General features: G+C 38.8%; 1 protein-coding gene across 1 annotated transcript in view; it reads right to left on the bottom strand.

The window, feature by feature from the left end:
* The window catches only part of fbxl17 (F-box and leucine-rich repeat protein 17), a 232957-nt gene that overhangs the window by 39275 nt on the left and 172003 nt on the right, over nt 1-21679 (bottom strand). Inside the window, exon 9 of the mRNA XM_015034258.1 lies at nt 13511-13587. Coding sequence (XP_014889744.1) covers nt 13511-13587 — 77 coding nt within the window. The remainder of the gene's footprint in view (nt 1-13510; nt 13588-21679) is intronic.

Raw genomic sequence — 21679 nt, 5'->3', positions numbered from 1 at the left:
TTGTGGCCACTTTGTTGTTCAGAAGCCCCTTTATGACTAGTTTGTTGAATGCTTACGGTTGTAGTATACAGTTGGAAGACCCAGTGGTACCCACATCAACCAATGTGGACACTGATGATCTCTTACCAACTTCAGCCACCATCTTTTCAAGTTTTTTACTTTGTCCTGGGGTTGATGCACAAATTTCACACCAAAATGTTTTCCTTTCTGGGCTACATGTTTGTGTGGCGTTTATATTTGCTTACAATTGTTTGAACAAATGAATGCACACCTTCAGGCATCTGGAAACTATATGGGCTTTCTCTAATTATTTAAAGGCAATTGCAATTTGCTTTATATGCTAAACATGACATGGCGTAGACATGTGCCTGGTTGTGTCAGAAGGGGCAGGAGCCGCCACCGACAGTGAGCCAGAATTGCCCTGAGGAACCCAAGCTAACTATAGCTGAGTATTTAAACTATTAAACACTCCCAGATCTGTTCTCCATCATACATCAGCACCTTCTTAACCTGGGGGACAGCTCCATTCACACCTGAGAGAGATAAGTAGAGAGGGACAGCTTGGGAGAACAAGATGCCACGAGAAACTGAGGGCGGTGATGCACATGAAAATAAAATGAGACAACCACCGGGAGAAAAAGGATGCTGAACAGTTTACACCTGTCCATGGGCTGCAGCGGTGCTACTCTGAGGCGGTGGCACAGTGCATGTGATGGTGTCTCTGGAGAAAGACCTGTCATGTTCAGAGACATGCAATGGAACTAATAAGAAAAGTAGGAAAATGCAATGTCTCACTTTTACAAACAAATGCCTTATAGCCAGCAATAACAGGGACATCTTGATCACACTTCCACAGCTTGGTGTTATTGGGTCCCAGAGGCGCACTTAAAGCATGCCGTTATTACCAACTACAACCCTGAGAGAAAGAGGAAGAGATTGTAGGAGTGAGAAAGAGATTGAGCAAATTGATCCATTTTTATAAAAACTTCATAAACACAAACGGGGCCTGTTGTTACCAGAGCTGCTTCTTACCTGCAAGCGCGCACATTGCTGCTGGACAAGCTCACACACATTTATAAGCACAGCCAGGCACACAAATATGTCTTTAAATAAAGATAAACACACACACTGAAGTCATTACAAACATTCTTCTTCGCGGTTAAGCCTGAAATAGCAGAGGCACGAGTATCATTTCCCAAAAGTTAAGCCAATGTGTGCGAGCTGTAATGTGATAGTGTAAGTGGAAGAGGATATTAGCAAGCTCTAAAGTGCATCTTATAATAAATGTGTAGCGACTGTGTGTGTAATTGTGATCGAGGCTCGCCTGGCTGTAATCCTCAAAGTGAGGTTTGTGTGTTAGTCCGTACCCAGAGAGAGGAAAAAGTGTGGCACAAGTAAAATGGTGGAAAGCACATAAGCCTGAAGCCTTCGCTGCTTCCCCCTCCCCACTCACTCACTTTTCTCCTCTATAAGGCAAACAGTGGATAGACCACAGGGCTTAGTGGCAAAAAGAGGAGGGGAGGACAATATATGGAAACTAATTCAATTTCTGCTTCTTTGCACTGCTCTCCTATCTGTAAATACCACCACAGGCTGATGTAAGGAAATGGAAATCTCAACACTATAAAGAATCTGCAGAGTGGAACCCTATGGATGTATTTATGTACTTGAGCAGCGATCAAGCAGTTAGGAACCTCTGCATAGGTTCAAATCCAAACCTTTTAAGCTGTCTTTGCTCCCCCCCACCCCCTCACCTTCACCTGTCACCCTCTCAGGTTTCCTACATATCATCTGATGAACTTTCCAAACTCACATAAAAAGGGAAAGTGGTTATTAGTTATAAACGAAGACAAGATGATTTGCAGTTTCCAAGTCTGGAGCCAAGGAAACACTTTTACGGAAGAAAAAAAAATCTTTATTTATTCTCTTTTTCTTATAAATGTTTAAGTATTAAACAAGCTATGACATTTGAAGGATTTTTTTTTTTTTTTTGCTAAACATAAGGAAATGGATTGTTGTTTCTGTGGCTGCTTTGGTCAGAGTTTTCAACTAATGATGAGCAATAAATTAATTTCAAGATTATGTCGACTGCGATGGACTGGTGACCTGCCCAGTGTCTACTTCGCCTCTCAAATCTGTCTCAGTTAACAGGTTTGCAGTAATTATGTGAACTGAAGTCCTTGGTACAAATTTCCCTATTCGATCACGATTATTTGCTCAGGGTCATAATCAAAACATTTTTAAATGATCAGGATTGGGTTCCTGCATAAACCAATTCCAGATCCCACAAAATCTGGCCAGCATTTGAAATTCTTTGAAATTACCACCTCTTTTGTGGTTTATGACTTTATTGTAGATCATGCTTAGTGTTTCCTGATCGAACAAATAAGTGTTTTTACTAAATGTACATTTTTATTGGAACGGCTTTCAGAGGAAGCTGCAACATTCACTGCTGTCAGAGTATCAAAGACATTTCTCTGTTTGGCAGAGTGACAAGGAGCAACTGAAACACAAACCTCATGATGTACAAAGCAAACGTTTTTGACTTTATAAAGCAAGAAAAATATTTCTGCAAGTTTGTCAATACACAATGAAACTATGATATTTACTCAATAGCAACATCAGTAAAAACTATTGATTTTATTAAATCCCAGCTTGCCGTTAAATTTAGGAATGCTCCAAATGATTTCAGACAAATCAATCCTGTCCTGTAAGCGAACACATTCTTCAGAAACTGCAAAAGGAACATTTATGATCTCTTTACAGTTTTGGACATTTGTTTAGATAAAGTAATAAATTAGATGGCCTTATATATTTTTTTTACTTTCTTTGGCAATTTCTCTACAAAGGTTTAGTTTGATGTAATAAATAAAAATGGGCATAATAACTGACAATTTTTTACCTCGAGTTCATGTCATCATGCTTCAGAATGAGTGTGATAACTCTGCAGTCCAGCTACAAGCTCGCCATATTATTTTGTGTCGTCCCTCAGGGCTCCGGCACCATCATTGATTTGCTGAGATAATAACAGTATATGAGCCTTTGCCCTTTCTGTGTCCAGCGTTTTACAGCATATGTTACACTTATGCTGCTCAAACTCACCATCTCCAATACGCCTCAAACTGTAAACACACGCCTTATAAATTTTTCTGGAGAATGCTTTTTGTGCGTTACTGGCATATTGGTCATAAGGGTCATAATGATAATGACAGAAGTGACTTACGGGTTTGGACTTTTCTGGTTTTATTGTTGTACATAATGAAATTGAGGTCAGGTAGATTTTCCGTGGGTTGCTCTCTTGCACACTTGTGATGCTTGCATGCTTTAGCATTTAAGATATGAAATGAAAACATTGACATCTGCAATGATATAGAGTTTGTAGCAATATTTGTATTGCAGGGACGATACGATTGATTGATTGAAGGTTACAAATTATTTTCAACATGCCATTTCGTATTCAAATGATGATGTGTTTTATTACATGTTTTGGAGATCTCTTTCCCTAACAGAAACAAACTTATTGGTTGAACACAATTAATTTTAAATCTAAATTTGACAATGCTTTGGGCTTAGCTGTACTTACTGAGATGTGTTTTTTTTTTTTTTTTTTTTTTTTATCTGTCCTGCTTACACTTTAAGATTTCACACACTGGCTGCAGAGTTTGTTTCTTTTTGTAATGATAATCATATTGTATTACAAGATTACTAAGATGTCCACACCAAAGGACATTAGAAGCTATAATGTTTCTTACTGTAGAAATATGCTTCAAAAAGGTTCAGAAACAGCCTAGTAAAGTCTTCCAAAATAATAGTGACCAAACATGACTTCTCAAAGACTAAAGACGCTCCTCCTTGGCATTGTGCTCATATACACCTGGGTGCCCTAGAGCAGAAAATTGCCAATTCTTTTGTTTTTACAGATGCAATCACACTCTCTGATGATTGGTTAATCAAGTGTATTTGATTAGCGGCACCTGGCTCCAATTTATCTTCTTAATTTTTAATTAAAGCGGTGGTGGTATAGTCTGTGCACTGGGAATTTTTGCTTATTTCTGGAAATTATTAAAAAAAAATGTTCCATTGTACCCTCTGTTTCATGATATTCGTGTGTACAAATAAATAAAGCTGTACTTTGATATTCTTCTATATATTTGCCATGTCCTGACATGTTAACAGTAAAACTGAAAAAATAGTGTACTGCCTTTTATTTCCCTTACTTTATGAACAGATGTAATGATTTTGTGTCTTTGCATTCTAATACAAGAGCTTTGTTTTTGTATTGACACCTTGCTGTTTGCCAGATGTTTAAGTTGCTGCTTAGTTGAATTAATATATAGTTAGGAATAACTATTTAGATCCCATTTGAGATTTATTTTGTTGTAAAAGTAAAAGGCAAAGAAACAAAAAAGATCACAAACTATCCACTCTTTCAAACCATTTTCACTCAATTGGAGTGAAAGTTATTGATAGTCAGCCTAAACCCTGTTAAAACAGATTACTGTAGCAACTTTTTTTTTTTTATACATGTCACTAATGCAGGTTTATTTGCAGCAGAGGAGAGATAAACAGGAGTTTGGATTGGCATAATAACTCGGTGTTCTCAAGCCTCAAACATTAACCTCAGCTTTCTGTTTTTACAGCAATGACACTGCAACCAAATTAAAATCACTCCACATTCTGACGAAATATGTAAATGCCTAATAAATTATGATCATTGCACACACGCGCGCGCGCGCGCACACACCCCTCTTTGGTTAAGGCTATAAATCTTTTAATCCAGAACGTTGGAAGGGTTGGAGATGTTTTTATGTGTGCCTCAATCATGTAATCATGTAAATCATTCTAACACACCGTTTAAGTTGGGAGCACTGGGTTGCTCAGCTGGTAGAGCACACACACACCCCGGCTGTAGCCCGCGACGTGGCTGTCCTGGGTTTGATTCCCAGTCTTGGGCCATTTGCTGCATGTCTTCTCCTTCCTTCTCCTCCCCATGTCCTGCACATTTACTGTTAAATAAAGGCCACTAGAGCTTAAAACAAAAATGTTTTTAAAACCCTAAAATATTACTTTGACTGGAAGATGCCTCTACAGATATCCAAAAGCACAGGTTTGTGGTATAACATAAGCGTTAAAATGAAATTAAAATATAATAATGGAGTATTGAAAAAAATCTGAATTACTTATAATGCGCTACCTCTACCTGGAAGGTTCAGACTAATTACAATAAAGTTCTGCCTCAACACCAGGGCAGATATCCGAGTTGAAAGTCTACCCCGTAATCTGCTTTGACCTGGCAGACCTAGTGGAAGCAGAAGGAGGCATAAAATGATACCAATTTCAGCAAAATGTTTCTGAAGTGGAAACACACGTTTGGCCAAAAATTGACAAATAAAATAATCTGAACTAAACTCCCTGCACTCTCTCATCTTGAACAGCACTAAAATCGTTTCCAAAAGACAAAGGCCTTCTACAGACTTGCTTTCTTCAGCAGTCCACATAAATCTGCTGTTCCGCTCTGTGCATTTTAATGAACTGCAGCCTCCTTATTTATCCTCTGAGTGGCAAACAGCGATAGTGTAATAACAAACAAGCTATTACACTATCTACATTTACATTCCATTATATGCGAGAACACTGGGGGCAGGGAGGGAGGGTGGGTGCTTGAAGAGAAATGGAGATGTGACAAAGACCAAAAAGGTATAGAGATGTCCAGGCTAACACTTGTTTATGTAACATAGAAATGCAGAAAGTGATAATCTAATTTTAGTCCTCATCGCTTTTCGTTAAAGCTACTATTCCAGCATGGTGTGACATTTTACAGATAGCGCGCTGGTCCTTATCGAGGGCATTAAATGATATTGTGCTAAAGCTTCTGACATGAACATCTGTCCTACAAACAATACAGAATAATAAAAACAGAGCAGTGCCTTAAGGTTAAAAGCAAGCACAGTGACTCTTGAGGTTAGAGCGTATTCTGATGGCCTCATCAGACTATGTAAGGGACCATAATGATCACATGTCACTTTCATTGTCTGTAAGGTAGTTATTGTGCTGTTGCAGCTGCTTTTATGCTAAGTAACCTTACCTTATAAAAAGCAATATGATACTTCAGGGAGTAACTGTGTATCAATTTTCCCCAGCGGCAAGGAACATTAGTGTGAATACACAACAACCCACAGAAAGGGATCTAAACAAGTAAAGAGACACACTTAAGTCAAGATGCACTCACAGGCATACTTCATTCCTACAGTTTGGCTGAAGGGGAGAGGCATGGAAGCCTCATCAATCAATGTTCAGTGCGTTTAGAGTAAAAGCACATACAATAAAAGCAAGAGCTTTGAGATGAAAAGAAGGAGGTACTAAAGAGGAAAAGAGAAGGAAAGGGGGTTCGGTCTTGGAACGGGAAGGAAGGCAGGCGGCAGAAATATGCATGTGTGCGGCAGGGGGGACATGCAGATTTGTGTTGACCACATGAGAGCTGTGAAGTTGGTGATCAAATAAAAGAATCGGACGCTGAAAATTGAATGACAGCAATAATCCCACAAGCTCACAGATGGGTAAATACAGATGGACAAAACAATAAAATGCACAATCTGAGGGGCTCAATCCTTCTTATAAAATTACACAAGACAATCACAGCAGTCTGGATGATGGGCTGTCGCTGTTAGTTTTTTTTTTTTTTTTAATTTTATTAGGGTAAACATCGTTGCGACATTTTATTTCTTTTTCAAAGATTTTTGATATTATATGGAAGTTGTATTATCTTTATGGCATAAAATATTGTTGTGTAAGGTCTTTGGAATGAAAATCACCTCGCTGAAGATAATGAAATTGATGTATATAAAATTAATATGAACTAAAAGGTCTTTGAAACTCTTGATCTCAGAATTTTGGCCAAACTTTCTCATTTCAAGTACCTGCAGGCCAGTGATTATTTTTTCATCTGTTAAAACAATAAAGCAGCTCTACAATCATTCAAGCAGTTTGATTTTTTGTAAAAAAAAAAAAAAAAAATAATAATAATAATCACAATGAGGAAGAAAAGAAAGTTCTGTACATAATGGTGTATCTACAAAAACATCAGCTTTGCAACTTTGCCTCACCAAACAGAAAGAAATAAAAAATGAAAAGTTTTGAGGTCGATTATGTTCAACTTTCATGAACAACTATTCTTGTTTGTTATTCTGAGCAGCAGGATAATATGCTGTTGGCACACAACACAGTTCCTACAACGTCCTTGTCCATGATGTAACACACAATAAGCAAATTCAAATCCTATGTTTCCTGACAATTTGAAAGCTCAGAAGGATACAAAAAAAAAAAAATAGACCATTGCGGTAATTTATTGAGACTTCCTTTTACCTGCCTCACGTTCTCAAGTAAATCTGCTGAATGTCTTGCTCTCTCACGCTCTCTTGAATTGAATGAACTGCAGATACTAAAGTGTGGCGCATTCACTGATTGGTAAAAGATTGGATTTTTGAATTATGAGTAGCCGATCATCGCTCAGTGCATAACCACTTATCAGCTCCTTTCTTTATGCATCTTGAAAATTGAGCGTGTGATAAATGCCACAACAGCTGTCACCAACTTTTCTACATGTAAGAAGGTTTTGTAGTCGTTCCTAGCAAACTCTGACTTTGTGCCATAAAAATAATTAACATGAATGTATCCCTGAATATTTTTTCCTTTTTATAAAGAAGATGTAATTGTTTTGCTGTAATCTCAAACGTGCTCTAATCAAAGCTGCTGTATTTTTTTTTTTATTGATGCATCCTAACAATACAGCAAGCATTTTTTGCATTTCTGTATGGAGATCTCCCCCCACCTCACATTTTTATAACTACCAAAAAGAAAAAGAGAACATAAAATACACATTAATATATACTTTAAAAATGTATGAAGAACTGCAGACTCAGAGTTGGAAATGTTCAATACATTAGCACCGAAGCATTGTACATGTCAGAAAGGGGAAAAAGAGGTTTACTTAAATCTATCCTGAGCCCTAAAATAAATCTTCCAACTTTGCTAATATATCACAGCTCTGCTTAAAGTCCTCCAAAAGCAGAGTAAAGCTTTCACTTTCCTTCCTCTCTCGCCGGCACAAAATCTCCCTCAGGTGTTTCACTGGGTCTTGCATTTCGAAAATGTACACAGGAGGCGAGGACTAAGAATGCAAAGGATCATGCAGGGCTGTGTGGGTGAAGGAGGAGGATTTCCATATGTAAGGAGCAGCAGCACCAAGGTCTCTGTTTTTGTATCTGGATAAAGCAGGTGGGCTCCGGGTGACAAGATAAGGGCAGCCAGATACACACATACACAGAATGCAGAAGCAAATGGATTCATGTTAATGCAAATCACGCACTGAGAACAAAAGGAGGCTAACAGACAACTGGAGCGAGAGTGAAAGGAGACCAGGGTGCATCACTGTCTATCAGGATGCAGAGCGGGCTGGTCACTGAGGAGGAAAACGGTGGTAAAGAGATCCGATTAACAACAGCAGAGCAGGTGAGAGAGTTTTCTCATCGGGATCAGTTTTCAATGTTATAGTGATTCTGTTATCTCTGCCAGAGAAACAACCCGCGATACCACCATCCATTCAACAGAGACACTCCGAAAATAAGCTATTTGTATAGTGCAGATAGCTGGTTTTAGCTTTATGGGAGATAAAATAAGATTTAAATGGTACTTCTTTTTAAAATGGATTTAATAATCTAAGGGAACATTTAACTTTTGTTTTTGCAAACCTGAATATCTTTTGATAAAACTAATCACTGTAATATGGAAGTGAAATATGTACTGTATGCGTTGGAGAGTGTATTTGCAGCCACGAGAGTGATAAGTGAGTGTACATAAGGACGTTCTTAAACTAAAGAGGTCCCGCCACTCAAGTGTTCACTTTTAGAGAAATTACTTGAATTTTCTAAATAACATTTGGTCAAACTGAATACATTCTATAATAACGATTCAGGATTCATACACCATGTTGACTAACTACTTTATGGAGTGAAGTGAATCACTCCTCATGACTTTCAGCAAGCATTGTTAAACTAAACAGGCCTTATTTTACATATTAGCAATTAACAACAATATCCAATTGTATTTTAGTTTGAAAATATGGAGTTTCTTTATGCTTAAAATCCTATCCATGATAAGATAATGACACCTTGTTGAGATTTGACTGCATATTGTGTGCACTTTTGTGCTGTGTTTCCACTTTCTAACATTTCCCTGTTAGAAGCAGCCTGGTCACCAGTATTCAGTATTAAAGGTGACAAGATAAAAGTAGCACTCCTGCTAGAAGTTCATTAATTAATAAACTTATTGCCCTCACAGACCTTCTCTTTGAAGAATAAATTATAAGTGTGCCTTCATGGCAGAACCTCCTTGCACACATATTCCTAAATGATAGCATTTAGATGCTATCATGTTGACTGGTTCATGGTTCATCTGTAGTTGACCAATCATCCATCCACACAATAGGTGCAGTTACAAGATTGTGTTTTCACCCAGGCAGCCAAAAAAAAAAAGCAGCCAGTGAGGCTCAAGCTTAATTTGAAGAAATGAAACAATGACCTGACCGTGATATTAGAAAGGTTGGACACAGTACGACCGTCATGGTCAGTCCTCATTTTCTTGTCACAATGTCAACAATAAAAGCTGCTTAAAGGGTTTGGATAAAAGGTAGTCTCCTCATCTTGAGCCTTATAGAAGCACCAACTCTTACAATCTCACATATGAGCTCTAAGAGCCCCTTCACACCCAGAGGATCTTCAAAAATGTTTATATTTTCCTGGATCATTACAAACTTGGAAAACCTCAGTAGTGTCACAAAAACATCATCTAGGCGTTTCCCTACCCTTTTTCTGGTTTCTTGGATGCTTCTGCAGAATTACCATAACTTCTTCATGTATGAGAGGTTTCTGCGCCTCCTCCAGACTTTCAGTTTTGTGGTGGAGGAGACATATTATCAGTATTTTTGTTGGTTTATAAACATCAAGAAAAGATGCAGGTGAAAGGGGTTTCTGTAGTGCACCTACGCGTGCCATCTGTGGTTCGTCACTTTAACCAGACGTTGTGTTTCGTGTGCGTACCTCAAAGAGAGCGGTCAGGAAATTGTCCAGGCAACATTTTCAATGTGTTTGTTTTACTGATCACTAGGAGAGAAATACACTGAATCTATAAAGCCTGAAATAGCTTATGAGTCATGCTCTGAGTATTGTAAAATTATAAACCATAAGCAACTGATTTCGCTTTTTACTCCTTCCCCTTTCCTCTGCTTTCTGCTAAATTCAATGCAGGAATTCTTTCTGACAGTGTAAGAAATACACATTAGTTTTCAATCAAAGTAACAATTGTCCTCTGATGAGCAGAAACCTGCCAGCGCAATCTAAAGTATAATGTGCTTCTCTCCAGGAACCCGGTTCCATGTCTAGCACACTGTATACTGGTTTGCATCTGCAACAGGTTTGAGCGCTGTGAAAGAGTTTGTTCTTTTTAGAGCATGGATTGTTTTAGTTTAGACTCTTGAAAACAAACAAAGACTGGTGCCGTAAAGCTTGACAATGACTTCCACTTCCACACTCCCACCCTGGTGTATCCATGCTTGCACTGTAGACTGCAACAGGCAAGTATGGACAGTCCACCTTAAGACTGTCTGAACACCAAGAAAATCTGATTACTCACTTACCACAGATGCCACCATTTTAATCAGTGCATCCGAAATGTCCACAGCTTGATAAAGAACCACCAAAATCTCATTAGAAAAGTTTTGTGCATGCTCAAAACAAAAGTAGAGCTCTAACACTCCATCTTATGAGATAGAAATCACATAGTTCTTGATGCAGCCTAGAGGACCTCTCCATGACCCAATAAAGGCCATCTATGTCTACAGTTGGGCTTACATAGTAGATGTTGTGCAAAATCTCATTAGTGTTACCAATGGTCGTGTAACACAAATGGGTAAATGGTGTTACTCACATGATTACAGTGTTCAGTGTACGCTATTTTGTCTTTTACAGCACTGCTTACACAAGTGCTCCATTTTCTACTTTTTCCACTTGCAATTCCTGTCTTAAATACAATAATTATTGAAAACAATCCATAGAAAGAAACAAAATATCGATGCTGGCTCCATCTTTTAAAATCTGCATTTTCTGATGTCTATCTGTCCTAACGGTGTTTATAAAAAAGGCAGAGAAGTAAAATCTGGAAGCAAAACAAACAAAAAACAACACGAAAAAAACACGAAAAAAACAGAACACTCAAACATAAGAGGCTTGCGGACATCTCAAATGCACTCAGAGAGGCCATTAATAAAAATAATTACCACAGGAGATGGGCGGAAAAAAACATGGGCCAGTGAGGCAGATGTAAAATCTCATTTCTGTTATTTAATTTAGCAGAAGCAGAAGCAGGAAACCAACCAATCAATGAGGTAGAGCATAGAGCTCAACCAGAAGACATCTTTATTCTTGAAGGACAAGCATACACACAAGCACAAACAGATTCCAACCCAATCAGTGGCCAGAGAGGGCCAAAGGGGTCATTAGCAAAGGAAGAAGATCAGATATCAGCAATTCATCATGGTCAAAGTGACCAGAGATGCTCAAACAAATGAGGATGTGTAAGGAGGTGGTTGTGTACATTCCTGCTGTAATGTACTTCAGGGATCTTTAAGTCATTAATCAAACTCCAGCAAAAAACACACCCACACAACACTTTATACTCTTGGAGGCACAGTTAAAGCGCTGGTTCAGAGAGGTCAAGGTGCTAAATGTTGGTGTAACTCAGGGAAGTTTCCAACAACACTGCAGCTCATCAAGAAGGAAACTCTTTAGAGCTTACTCTGTGCAACACACATGACAAACTCAAAACATCCTGGGGGAAACTTGACACAATTAGAGTCTGACTTGAAATAGTTTTCGTAGAAAAGAGAAAAACACAATTAGCATAGCGAATGTAAAAAGACGCAGAGCAGCCGCGAGTCCGTCCAAAGGTAATGAAGGTCAGAGAGAGAAACAAATGGCTGGAGATGTTGAAACTTTGAGAGAAAAGTAAACTGAAAGAGACTTGACTAATAGGCAAATTTTATATAACACATTATTTAGTAATATATACGACTGTGGTTCTTTAAAATGGCTGTCCGTTTTTATTGCTTTTACTTAGATATGCACCCAATCTTACATGATGTAGGACACAGACCTCTTGTGGTTCAATTAAAGGCAAAGTAACAAACCTACAGTGTAGTTTCAGCCATGTTGTTTTTTTGTTGTTTTTTTTTTTAATAAATTTTATTTTAAGTTTTCAAAGTTTAGAACATACAGTTAGACAGAACAAAGCCCAGATGCACATGTCAAATCATAAAACATTGCGGTTGACATATATACCCACACAACACATATACATAGTCACATACAAAGGTACACATACATAGGGGGGCGGCAGAGGGGAGAGACCATAGAAGGGTTTGATTAGCTTAGTCTGGTCTTCGAAAAGTGTTCCAAGAAGGGAGTCCAGTAACATGAGAAAGTGTCTTTAGAGCCTTTCCGAAGTCTCTCCATTTGTATCATGGACATCATGTCCGTGTCAGCCATGTTCTTTTAAAAGAAATCAGCATCCCAACAACTGCAAACAATTCACACTCACACAATCTTTTTGTAGTGCACTCTCATGGCAAAAAGGCTAAAACTAATTCAACTAGAGTTGAATTAAAGTATGATAGATACAAAGGGTATTTTGACCTGGAAAAGATAAGATTCTAAGTTTTCTTAAAGTAAGGTAGGTACCAAAAACAACAGCTGGCTTCACAGTGTTGTAGAATTTGTAGAGCGCACATTTCCACAGCTGAACAGATTAATATTACTGCACAAAGAACCACATATTTCACGCATGCTGTAATAGTCAGCAGTGTGCTCCTAATTCTTCAGCACTGAAGAACTCCAACTGTGTATTGTGCTGCATCTGATGAAAGGCTTGAATATTCAGCAAGACATATGGCTGAATGGCATCAAGCAGAGGAGCAAAGGTAGTGTAAACACAATGAAAAGAGAAGAGGATGCTAGGGGGATATGCAAGCTGCCAGCACGAGTGTTGCAAAGAGGGGGAAAAAACATGTATATCTTCTGTCAGACAATGCAAACACCTCTAATCCACAAACAGAAGCAAATGCAAAGAAATCCTGCCTGGAGCAGTAGTGATTCTGTGCTGCAAAATTCTGCCTAAGAGTTCAGAAACCATCGCATCTGCGACTAAAATGAGTCATTCTGCCAGTTTCATTCAAAAACTATTTCCTGGAAGGTAAACGTCAATACCAAGATGCTCATCTACGCTATGAGCGGCAATAAGAGGCATTACTTCCTTCTGTGTGAAACTTTTCATTATGTTTTTACTGTTTGCAAGTCTCATAAGAGCCGAACCATAAAAGCCAAATGACTGCACTGTTGAGAATGTGGGCAATGATGGTTATGATTATAACGTTGGAGGTTGACTGCAACAAAAAGTCTCCTACCGTGGTCTGTGATTTTACAAGACACCAGATAGAGCTCCTTCAGACTCCTGCCTTCCTTGGCGATGATTTCCACACACCTGCAGAGACACAGAAACGCAGCAAATGTTTAAAATATCACCTCAAGTGTGTGTGTCTTTTATCTGTATGCATCTCTGATTGGCAGATTTCATTTCCGATAATGAGAATAAGGCTGCTCATACTCGGTTTGCCTGCAAGAACATTTCTGCCATTCACTGCGACAGAAAAGTCACAACCACCATTTTTCAGAAATGGCAGGGCCATTCAATCTCGTGATTGTTACTTGAGCTAAACCAATTATTCCTTTGTCCCGCTGGAAGGTGAAGGTCCCAGTTTGAAGTATTTTGCAGCCTTTAAATTTAAATGTTTTCTGATTGGGCTGTATTTCTCTACATCCATCTTCACATAATCTCCTGGCTTAAAAACAAACATCTGTACAGTATGATGCTGCCATGCTTCACTTTACATTTAAGGTGATTTCCAATCTGAGTCGTCTGTCTCAAACGTTTTGGTATGCAGGCCAAACAGATTTATTTTGGTTTCAACTGAGCCAAGCAACTTTTTCCTTTATGCATGATGCGTCTCCTAAAAGTCTTGTATCGAACTGCAAGGATACCTTTCAAATGTGGCCTTCCATACAGATGATATTTGAGGAGGATCTAACAGTTATTGTGTCAACACATTCTCCCACCTAAGCTGTAGATCGCTCCAGCTCCTCATGAATTATAGGCCTCCTGGTTTTTTCTAATGTCTTAGTAGGTTTGCAGCTTTGAAGGATTTTATTTAGGGGTATCAGACTGACAAGGATTTACAATTTAAAAAAAAAATCCTCTGTGTCAATAATCTCAAGTTTGTGAGATGAGAAAACATAGATAGTTTTGCAGGGAACATTCACGTTGAGAAGTTCTCCCGTTGAGGAACACACTTCTTTGCAAGCGGGATTACACCGGCATAAAGGTTAAACAGTACAGCCGCAGGGTCAAATCTGCTCGCACATTCTGCCTTCATCTATTTTACCATACATTAATAATTAAACACCTGGTCTGTTGAAAGAAGCAAGCACCAACAAAGGAGGATTGTTGTGCGCATGAGTACGCACACACATCTACGGCTTTGCAGGCTTGCTCACTTCAAAGAGGTATATCTGGATTCATCCCACTGCCTGGGCCCAGAGGACCAGCAGCGCGTGTGTGCATGTGTGAGAGAGGAAGGATACGCAGGGGAGGCCTGAAGGCAAGATCAGAGTATCTGTATCAAATGATTCTCTTTAAATGCCTGTAATGAGAGGAGTGCATGCAACAACTAGATTTTGATCTTCGCATTTGACCCATTAACCTTCAGGAGAAACCGTTTTGATCTCATCGCTGGTGTTGTACCATGAAAATTAACGATACAGAAAGACAGGAACACACGCAGGCATGCTGCGTGGCTCTCGGGGTGTTTGGCTCTCTGCTGCCTATGAGCTTCATGTCAAGGGGAAACATGGAAACAATTTTTAAGTATTTCTTGTGGGACGTTGTTCTGGGATGTAGCAGAAAACCGACAGTTGAGGTTAGATTTGCTCCAAAACAGCTGGCTTACGCCGAACCGAGCTCAAACAACTGTGAGAGTTTGTGGGCTTTTGTTTCTTTCATGCTGTTTATCCTGCATTGTCTCTCTCTCTAGCAAACACGCGCGGAAATAGGATTCGGATCAACTAGGGAATTCTGTGTGACAAAACTTCTGGTAAGTCTGATTGGTGAGTTTTGTTTTTTGTTTTTTTTGTGGGTGGTTTTTGCCCCAGGATTCACTTAAAGTGGTACAATACACGGATGTCACTTGAGGTGTGATATATCACACTAAAGGATCAAGAAGGAAGAAACGCAAGTGACAGAAAAGTTGAAATGTGCAGTGTAACGCAGAAAAAAATCCAAGTGACTGAATGCAGCCGAAGTTGTTAAAATGTGCCCCGGCCTGTCTGCTTTAGTTCACTGGACTGCATCTCTTATTTTGCCTTTTCTATCACATTTTTCCTTCCAGCGGTCCTGCGAGCCTCTCCGTGTTATCAGGTTGTCCTTTTTCCACTTTGTCACTTCTCTCTCCCACCTCTTCTTATTTATTTTTCTGTCCGAATCTAGCTTTTTTTCCAAACTAAACCTTCCTATTCTCCATCTGTCGCCCCCCACTGGATCATATTAAAAAAAAAAAAAAAAAAGGCTCCAGTCCAAATAGAAAAGAGGACTTGTTGCAATTGGTCATTCCTGGTCCAGCCTTGAGCCGCAGCCAGCCTTAGATTAGATTGAGTTAAGCCTCGAGGATCACAATATCATGCCGAGTGTCCTGAGGCTGGAGCATTAGAACTGCTAATGAATGAATGCCCTGGGAAGAGCCAGTGAGGAAACAGATAAAAAAGAAAGCAGCGATTCAGGGATGCTGCGACGAAGGCGGAGCGCATCCTCTGGGAGCTTGTTACACTGCGCCCAGGTCCCCAGGGTGAGAGCAAAAGCAATTAGATCAGACATCAATGAATGAAGGAGGGAGCAGGGAGAGACTGAGAGCAACTACAGCAGGAAGCACAGTGAGTAGGAATCTCTATATAGAATCAGGACGGATGCATCACAGGAGACTTACGGCGCAAAAGAAAGGAGGGAAAAGGAGATGAGGGTGGAGCAGAGGGAAATGGGAACGATGGAAAGGAGGTGTGGGGGCTGGCAGCTGAGGCTTGGTGAGCGCCACATGAAAAGACGTCACGATTCAAGAACGTGAACCCCAAAAGGTTTAACCGACATAAATTAGAGATCTGATCACTTTCAATGACGTACGCAGCGTCTAACAAAAGCCCAAGTTGAATCTGGAGTGCATCCTCACCATTTCTATGTTAGGCCACTTTACCGGTGCTGAGCTTCAGTAAAATCTACCAGTGTGGCGAGAGGAAGGTGAAAAGAAGAAGAGAAAATGTGTTATAGCAAAAGGAGTAATAATATTTTTAAACGGGGTCAGTTTGGTTTGTATAGTCTTTACTGCATGTTGGATTTATTCAGGTTTTGATCTCAACACTTTCTTGATAAAGTGTGTAATGGCAGCTTCGCTTCTGTAGACTGTACCAGAGCAGCTGTGGCTAAAACGTAGCTTAATTGGTGAATTACTGAGTGTAGAGTAAAATCTGTAGGGGTGATAAAAGGGGCGATAAAAACTAGATTAAGAACCGTATAAGTACAAGTCATTTACTATATACATGACTACAAATGATGTGATTTGTTATTTTTAAATACATAAACACTTTATGTGTTTTGGTCACACTGGATTTGTCATATTTCATACTTCAGTGTGTCTTGGTTTTCTTCTTTGGACTTGTGGCATGCAATAAATACCAAATTTGGCTTCTAAAACCCTGAAATAATCTTGCTTTCGTCCTTTGAAGAAAAATACCTGATTTCTTATGGAGTTATGACAAAAGTCTATAGATTATTTATTTAGTGTTAGCTCCATTAAGGAAAAGGAAAGGACAGAAACAGTAGAACCAGGGATTGAGGCAAGCTGGATGAAGGATTAGAAAGAAAGGCAGGACAGGAGGGGGGCTGATAAAGTGACAGAAAAATCTGCCGTGAAAAAGAGGAGCAGGTGTGCTATAAAGAAAGAAAAAGAAAATGTCCATTTCAAGACTATTAGCGATAATTACTTTTAAAATTTATAGAGTTGAGGAAAGAGAACAAAAATTGAAAAAGAACAAGAAATTGGTGCAACACAAGAGGTAAATGATGATGACAAGTGACAAGGCTGAGAAGTTTACCACAGACACAAAATCTCTAATAAAAAAAAAAAAGCCCGGAGAGAACATTCTGATTTAGTTATGTAGCTTTCTCATGTGCAGCTTATGGCCATTTTTCCTAGTTTAATGACAATAAACCCCTTTTCATTGCAACAAAATGCATTACTGTAACCAGAGGCCAGGATTGGAAAGACAACTAAAGACAGCAAGGCTCATCAAGGGTCAGCGTGTGGTTTACTGTCACCGCACTGCTGACACCAACAGCTGGAGGTTCAGCAATGAAGCTGTTACTCATTTTACTCAGCTCAGATCTTTTCAACTTTTATTTCTTTGTGTCTATGATTTATCATACGACAAAAATAATTTCACTTACACTTCATGAAAATTTCAGACCAAATCCAATTATTCATTTCACATTACTGGACCCTTTTTTTTTCTTTTTTTTTTGGCTCTATTCAGTTCTTTGGCAGATAACTAATGCTGCCTACAAAAGAAGTGAACCCTAAATTCAAATTGGGATAAAAATAAAGAAGTGAATTAATCTAGAGAGGGTAAAACATGTCTTATTATTGTTCTAAAAACCTAGATTATTGATGTTATTGATGTTGAACTTGATTTACTGTTTAAAGTGTTTTTTTGTTTTTTTTTTGCTGTGCAGTTATTAGAAAAACATATTGCTGATGCTGTATCGCCTTATTCCATCTGAGTCTTATGTACCATGTTTTTCTTTTTTTCTTTTGTAAAATTAAAGATTTTGACTCTTGTCTTGGTCTGCAATCACGTCTTTGTCTTCTTGTGCAATCTGAGGCTAAATCCTGACAAAGTCAAGCAGTCAGGGATCTTAATCTTTCCTCACTGTCTGATCAAAACTAACTTCTCCTTTGCGGATATTGCTATGGTCGTACAGTGTTGCCAGTTTAACAGCCAGTGCGCTTGTTTCAGAGTTGTGTAGTGCAATATGTAGTCGTCTCATTTCCTCTGCTTACGACGATCACTGTCATTCCAACATCCAATTGATCTAAATTGTTTTTGTTGCGATTATTTTCCCCACAAAACAGGGGTGTTTGTTTAATAGAAACCCTTCTCCTTTCACCACACCAACGCCACATTGTGTTATATGAATAATGATGAAATATATGTCCAGAATTTTAATTTTGGTTTGTTTTAGAAGATTATCCATAGAGCATGCTGTTGGAGCATGCCCAGTCCAGTCATTGTGTCCACATACAGGCAAATTGAAAAGTATCTGCAGCGAAGCAATATAAAAGCACCCGAGACAGAAACGGAGGGACAACGTGACAAGGAAAGCCTTGTGTTTGTGTGTGCACGCTGTGTGTTGTGCGTGCTTTTGTGAATGCATGCATGCGTCTCTCAGAGGTGAAGCTAATCTTCTTTTATGCAGCACAGTCAGAGGTATCCAAGCAGACAGGCGGCAAAGGGGACGAATAGTAACAATACTTGAGAGAAACAGAGTTCCATATTTATCACAAAGGCTGCAGACAGTCTTGCAGCCAAGCAACATGTGTAGCGTTTTGCTTTAGCTAGGCCATCACAATGGTGCAAGAACAAAGAGGTGGCTGGGAGGAGAACTGTAGGTAGGTACGCTTGCGCAACGCCGACCAACACAGGCCCCCCTCTCATCCCGTCTCCTCACACGGTCCACAATTACACGGCTGTCTGGCCACACAAAAGGGGCAGGGGAATAAAAATGGATGATTTTTCAAATGAAGAGTGTGAAAAAGAAAAAAAAAAGTAAGCGTGGAATATATGAAGAAAAGCTTTTGAAAGTGTAGCAAGAGGTTGAAAACATAAAAGCATGAGTAGGAGGCAGCGGTTGTGACACAGAAGACTTCAGACTTGGCTGTCTGTCTCTGCTTAATGAAATGGAAGGGCGGAGCAGCACAGGAGGAAGAGAGCGAGACAAAACGGTTTATACTTCTGCAGAGGAAGCTCTTGCAAAATCATTCTTGCTGTAAATTTTCTTTATATCACCCATAAATCGATATGCAGGTGTAAAGGGAGCAGGGCTTTCACTTCCCCAGGACATGTGCAACTTTGAGTTGCTGGAATCTTCTGTGCAAAAAAGAAAAAAAAAAAAAAAACTTTTTCATTGTACTAATATAAATTCGTATAAAAAATATCCAATACCCCAGAAGAGCTCTTCAGTAAGCAAATACTTGATACTAAAGGAAAGCAATAATCTTTAAATGATGCAGTAGAAGTTTTATAGAATGTGAGGGGCCATCTTTATGGCTTTTGAAATAGCTGACCTTCCAAAAATGTGGATAAGCTTTGACTATGGTCTGCTGCATACTTGGAGTTTGACTGAAACCAATTCATCAAAAATATTCTGTGTTTTTCCCACTTTTTTTCATGTTTGCAGAAGAGCAATGGTTTTAGAAAAAAAAAAGAATCTTGTAATTCAACCAACATGTTTTCTTTTTTTTTCCCTGACTGGAAGTATTATTCACGTTTAGGAGTGACCCAGCCAAAATACTGACTTGATTCTGAGAATGTCAGCGGAGGAATCGAGAGATTAGCATGATGGATGTTCTCAGTAAAAATAGATTTTTAAAATTGTAGTGCAAACATGCAAAAAGCTGTACAGCAATGATCTGCATGTTTTGATTAGTGTTTTGTAGATCCTTCAGAAATGCATAAACCTTGTTCAAAACTGATAAATCTTTCAAAGTAGAGTCGATAGTCTTCTGTTTCATCAACTTTTGTGAGATGCTAGTCTCATTTCCAATCAGGATTAAAACATTATATATTTTTAAATCTGCCCTTGGTATGAATAATTTAGGGATTAACAACATTAATCATGAACATACGAGGTAATACTCTATTTAGGTTCGTTACCACCAAGTCATTTTCTTTCCAAGTTCTCACCGTTGTTAATGACAACATAATGTAACGGTGTTCAATTTAGTATTTCCAATAACAATAATAATTAAAAAAAAAACTTTACCCGTCAATTTAACAATTAATATTTTAATTTTGTGTTATTTTAATACAATTAAAATAACTGCTCAAAGAGGGAAGGACTATCATGTCACAACAATAAGAATTGTATTTCCTACCATGTTGGTTACCGCAAGGGGAATAACAAGAAAAATGTATGCTGTAAAACAACAACAATTGAAAACCAATTTAGAGAAGGGGATTTTGATTTTTAGTCTCTTGAGGTTCCATTGTTAACTTTTCCAGCACAAAAAAATGACAATATGTCTCTCAGCCATGAAGTCTGAGATACTGGCAAACAAACTATACTCTGACACCAACAAAGAAAATAATGGCATTATTTATTTTGGTAATTTCTAGGTGGTTTATTTTTATCAGCTTCCAAATGAAACAATCCGTGTAGAAAGTTCAATTTAGCTGAAATTATTGCAAAGGATGTCCAGCCTCAGACAGCACTCAAAAATATGACTAAGATTAAAAAAAGTTTCAGATACATTGATCATAAATGGAAATACTTTATAAACCACGTGAAACTGCATCAACTGGAATCAAAATATAGGCATTTCTTCATTTCTTTTATGGGTAATAGTTGCTAAATACTATTAAATGCTTAATACATAAATCCATGAATACAGTTTGCTTTGTGGAATGTATTAAATTTATTGAATTAACAGGGCGTAATATACATTTTCTATAAATCTGTTTATTTGTGTGTGTCTATCACGTGCGTATGTATGTGTGTGTTCGTGTGTGTGTAATTTCCCGCAATTTGAATCAGGGTCTGCTTTGGCAATTAGGGCCTGGATGATTTCCCAGGCTAGTCTGCTGTACCCACCGCTCAAATGAGAATCACATTCTTATTGTGTTTCACCGCAGTTAATCATGTTTTCAAACGCCTTCGCAAACCGGAGGGGCATTACGGCAGCCTGTCATCGGCTGGCTCAAAAATGTGCCGACGGGGTCATAACCGGTGCCATGAGCGTTGATCACGCTCTGCGCTCCTGTTCAACCTGTGGTTTGCTTTTTCTTTCTTTTTTTGCTCTGAAGATGAAGCAAACACAAAAGAACACTTAGGAGGCCAACTAAGAGGCAACTAACACAACAAAGTAGATATCTGTGGGGGCATTTTTCAGCCATCTTGTTAAAAGAACGTTTTTGTGGTTTTTTTGGGGGGGATGGGGTTGGTTTTTTAGAAAGTAAAAAGTTACAAAACAATTCAGAAGTAATACTAACTTCAAAACTAAAGGAGATATAAGCGGATATGTGATACGCTCTACCTCACTAAAGTACTGCTGCCTCTGATTAATGCTCTGCTTGCCGACTGTCGGTTTAGGTGGAGTTTAGAAAGTTGTGCCACATTCTCTCTGTTTAAAGAAAATGGACTGAACAATCTTTGTTGGCTTAGATCAGTGGTTCCCAAACTTTTTCTTCTGCGCCCCCCC

The sequence above is a fragment of the Poecilia latipinna genome, unplaced genomic scaffold (genome assembly GCF_001443285.1).
Source record: "Poecilia latipinna isolate Pla-1442-1.1 unplaced genomic scaffold, P_latipinna-1.0 Scaffold292, whole genome shotgun sequence".
Taxonomy (NCBI): Eukaryota; Metazoa; Chordata; class Actinopteri; order Cyprinodontiformes; family Poeciliidae; genus Poecilia; species Poecilia latipinna.
Note: the sequence above shows the minus strand (reverse complement) of the source record. Positions and strands in the feature narration are given on the sequence as shown.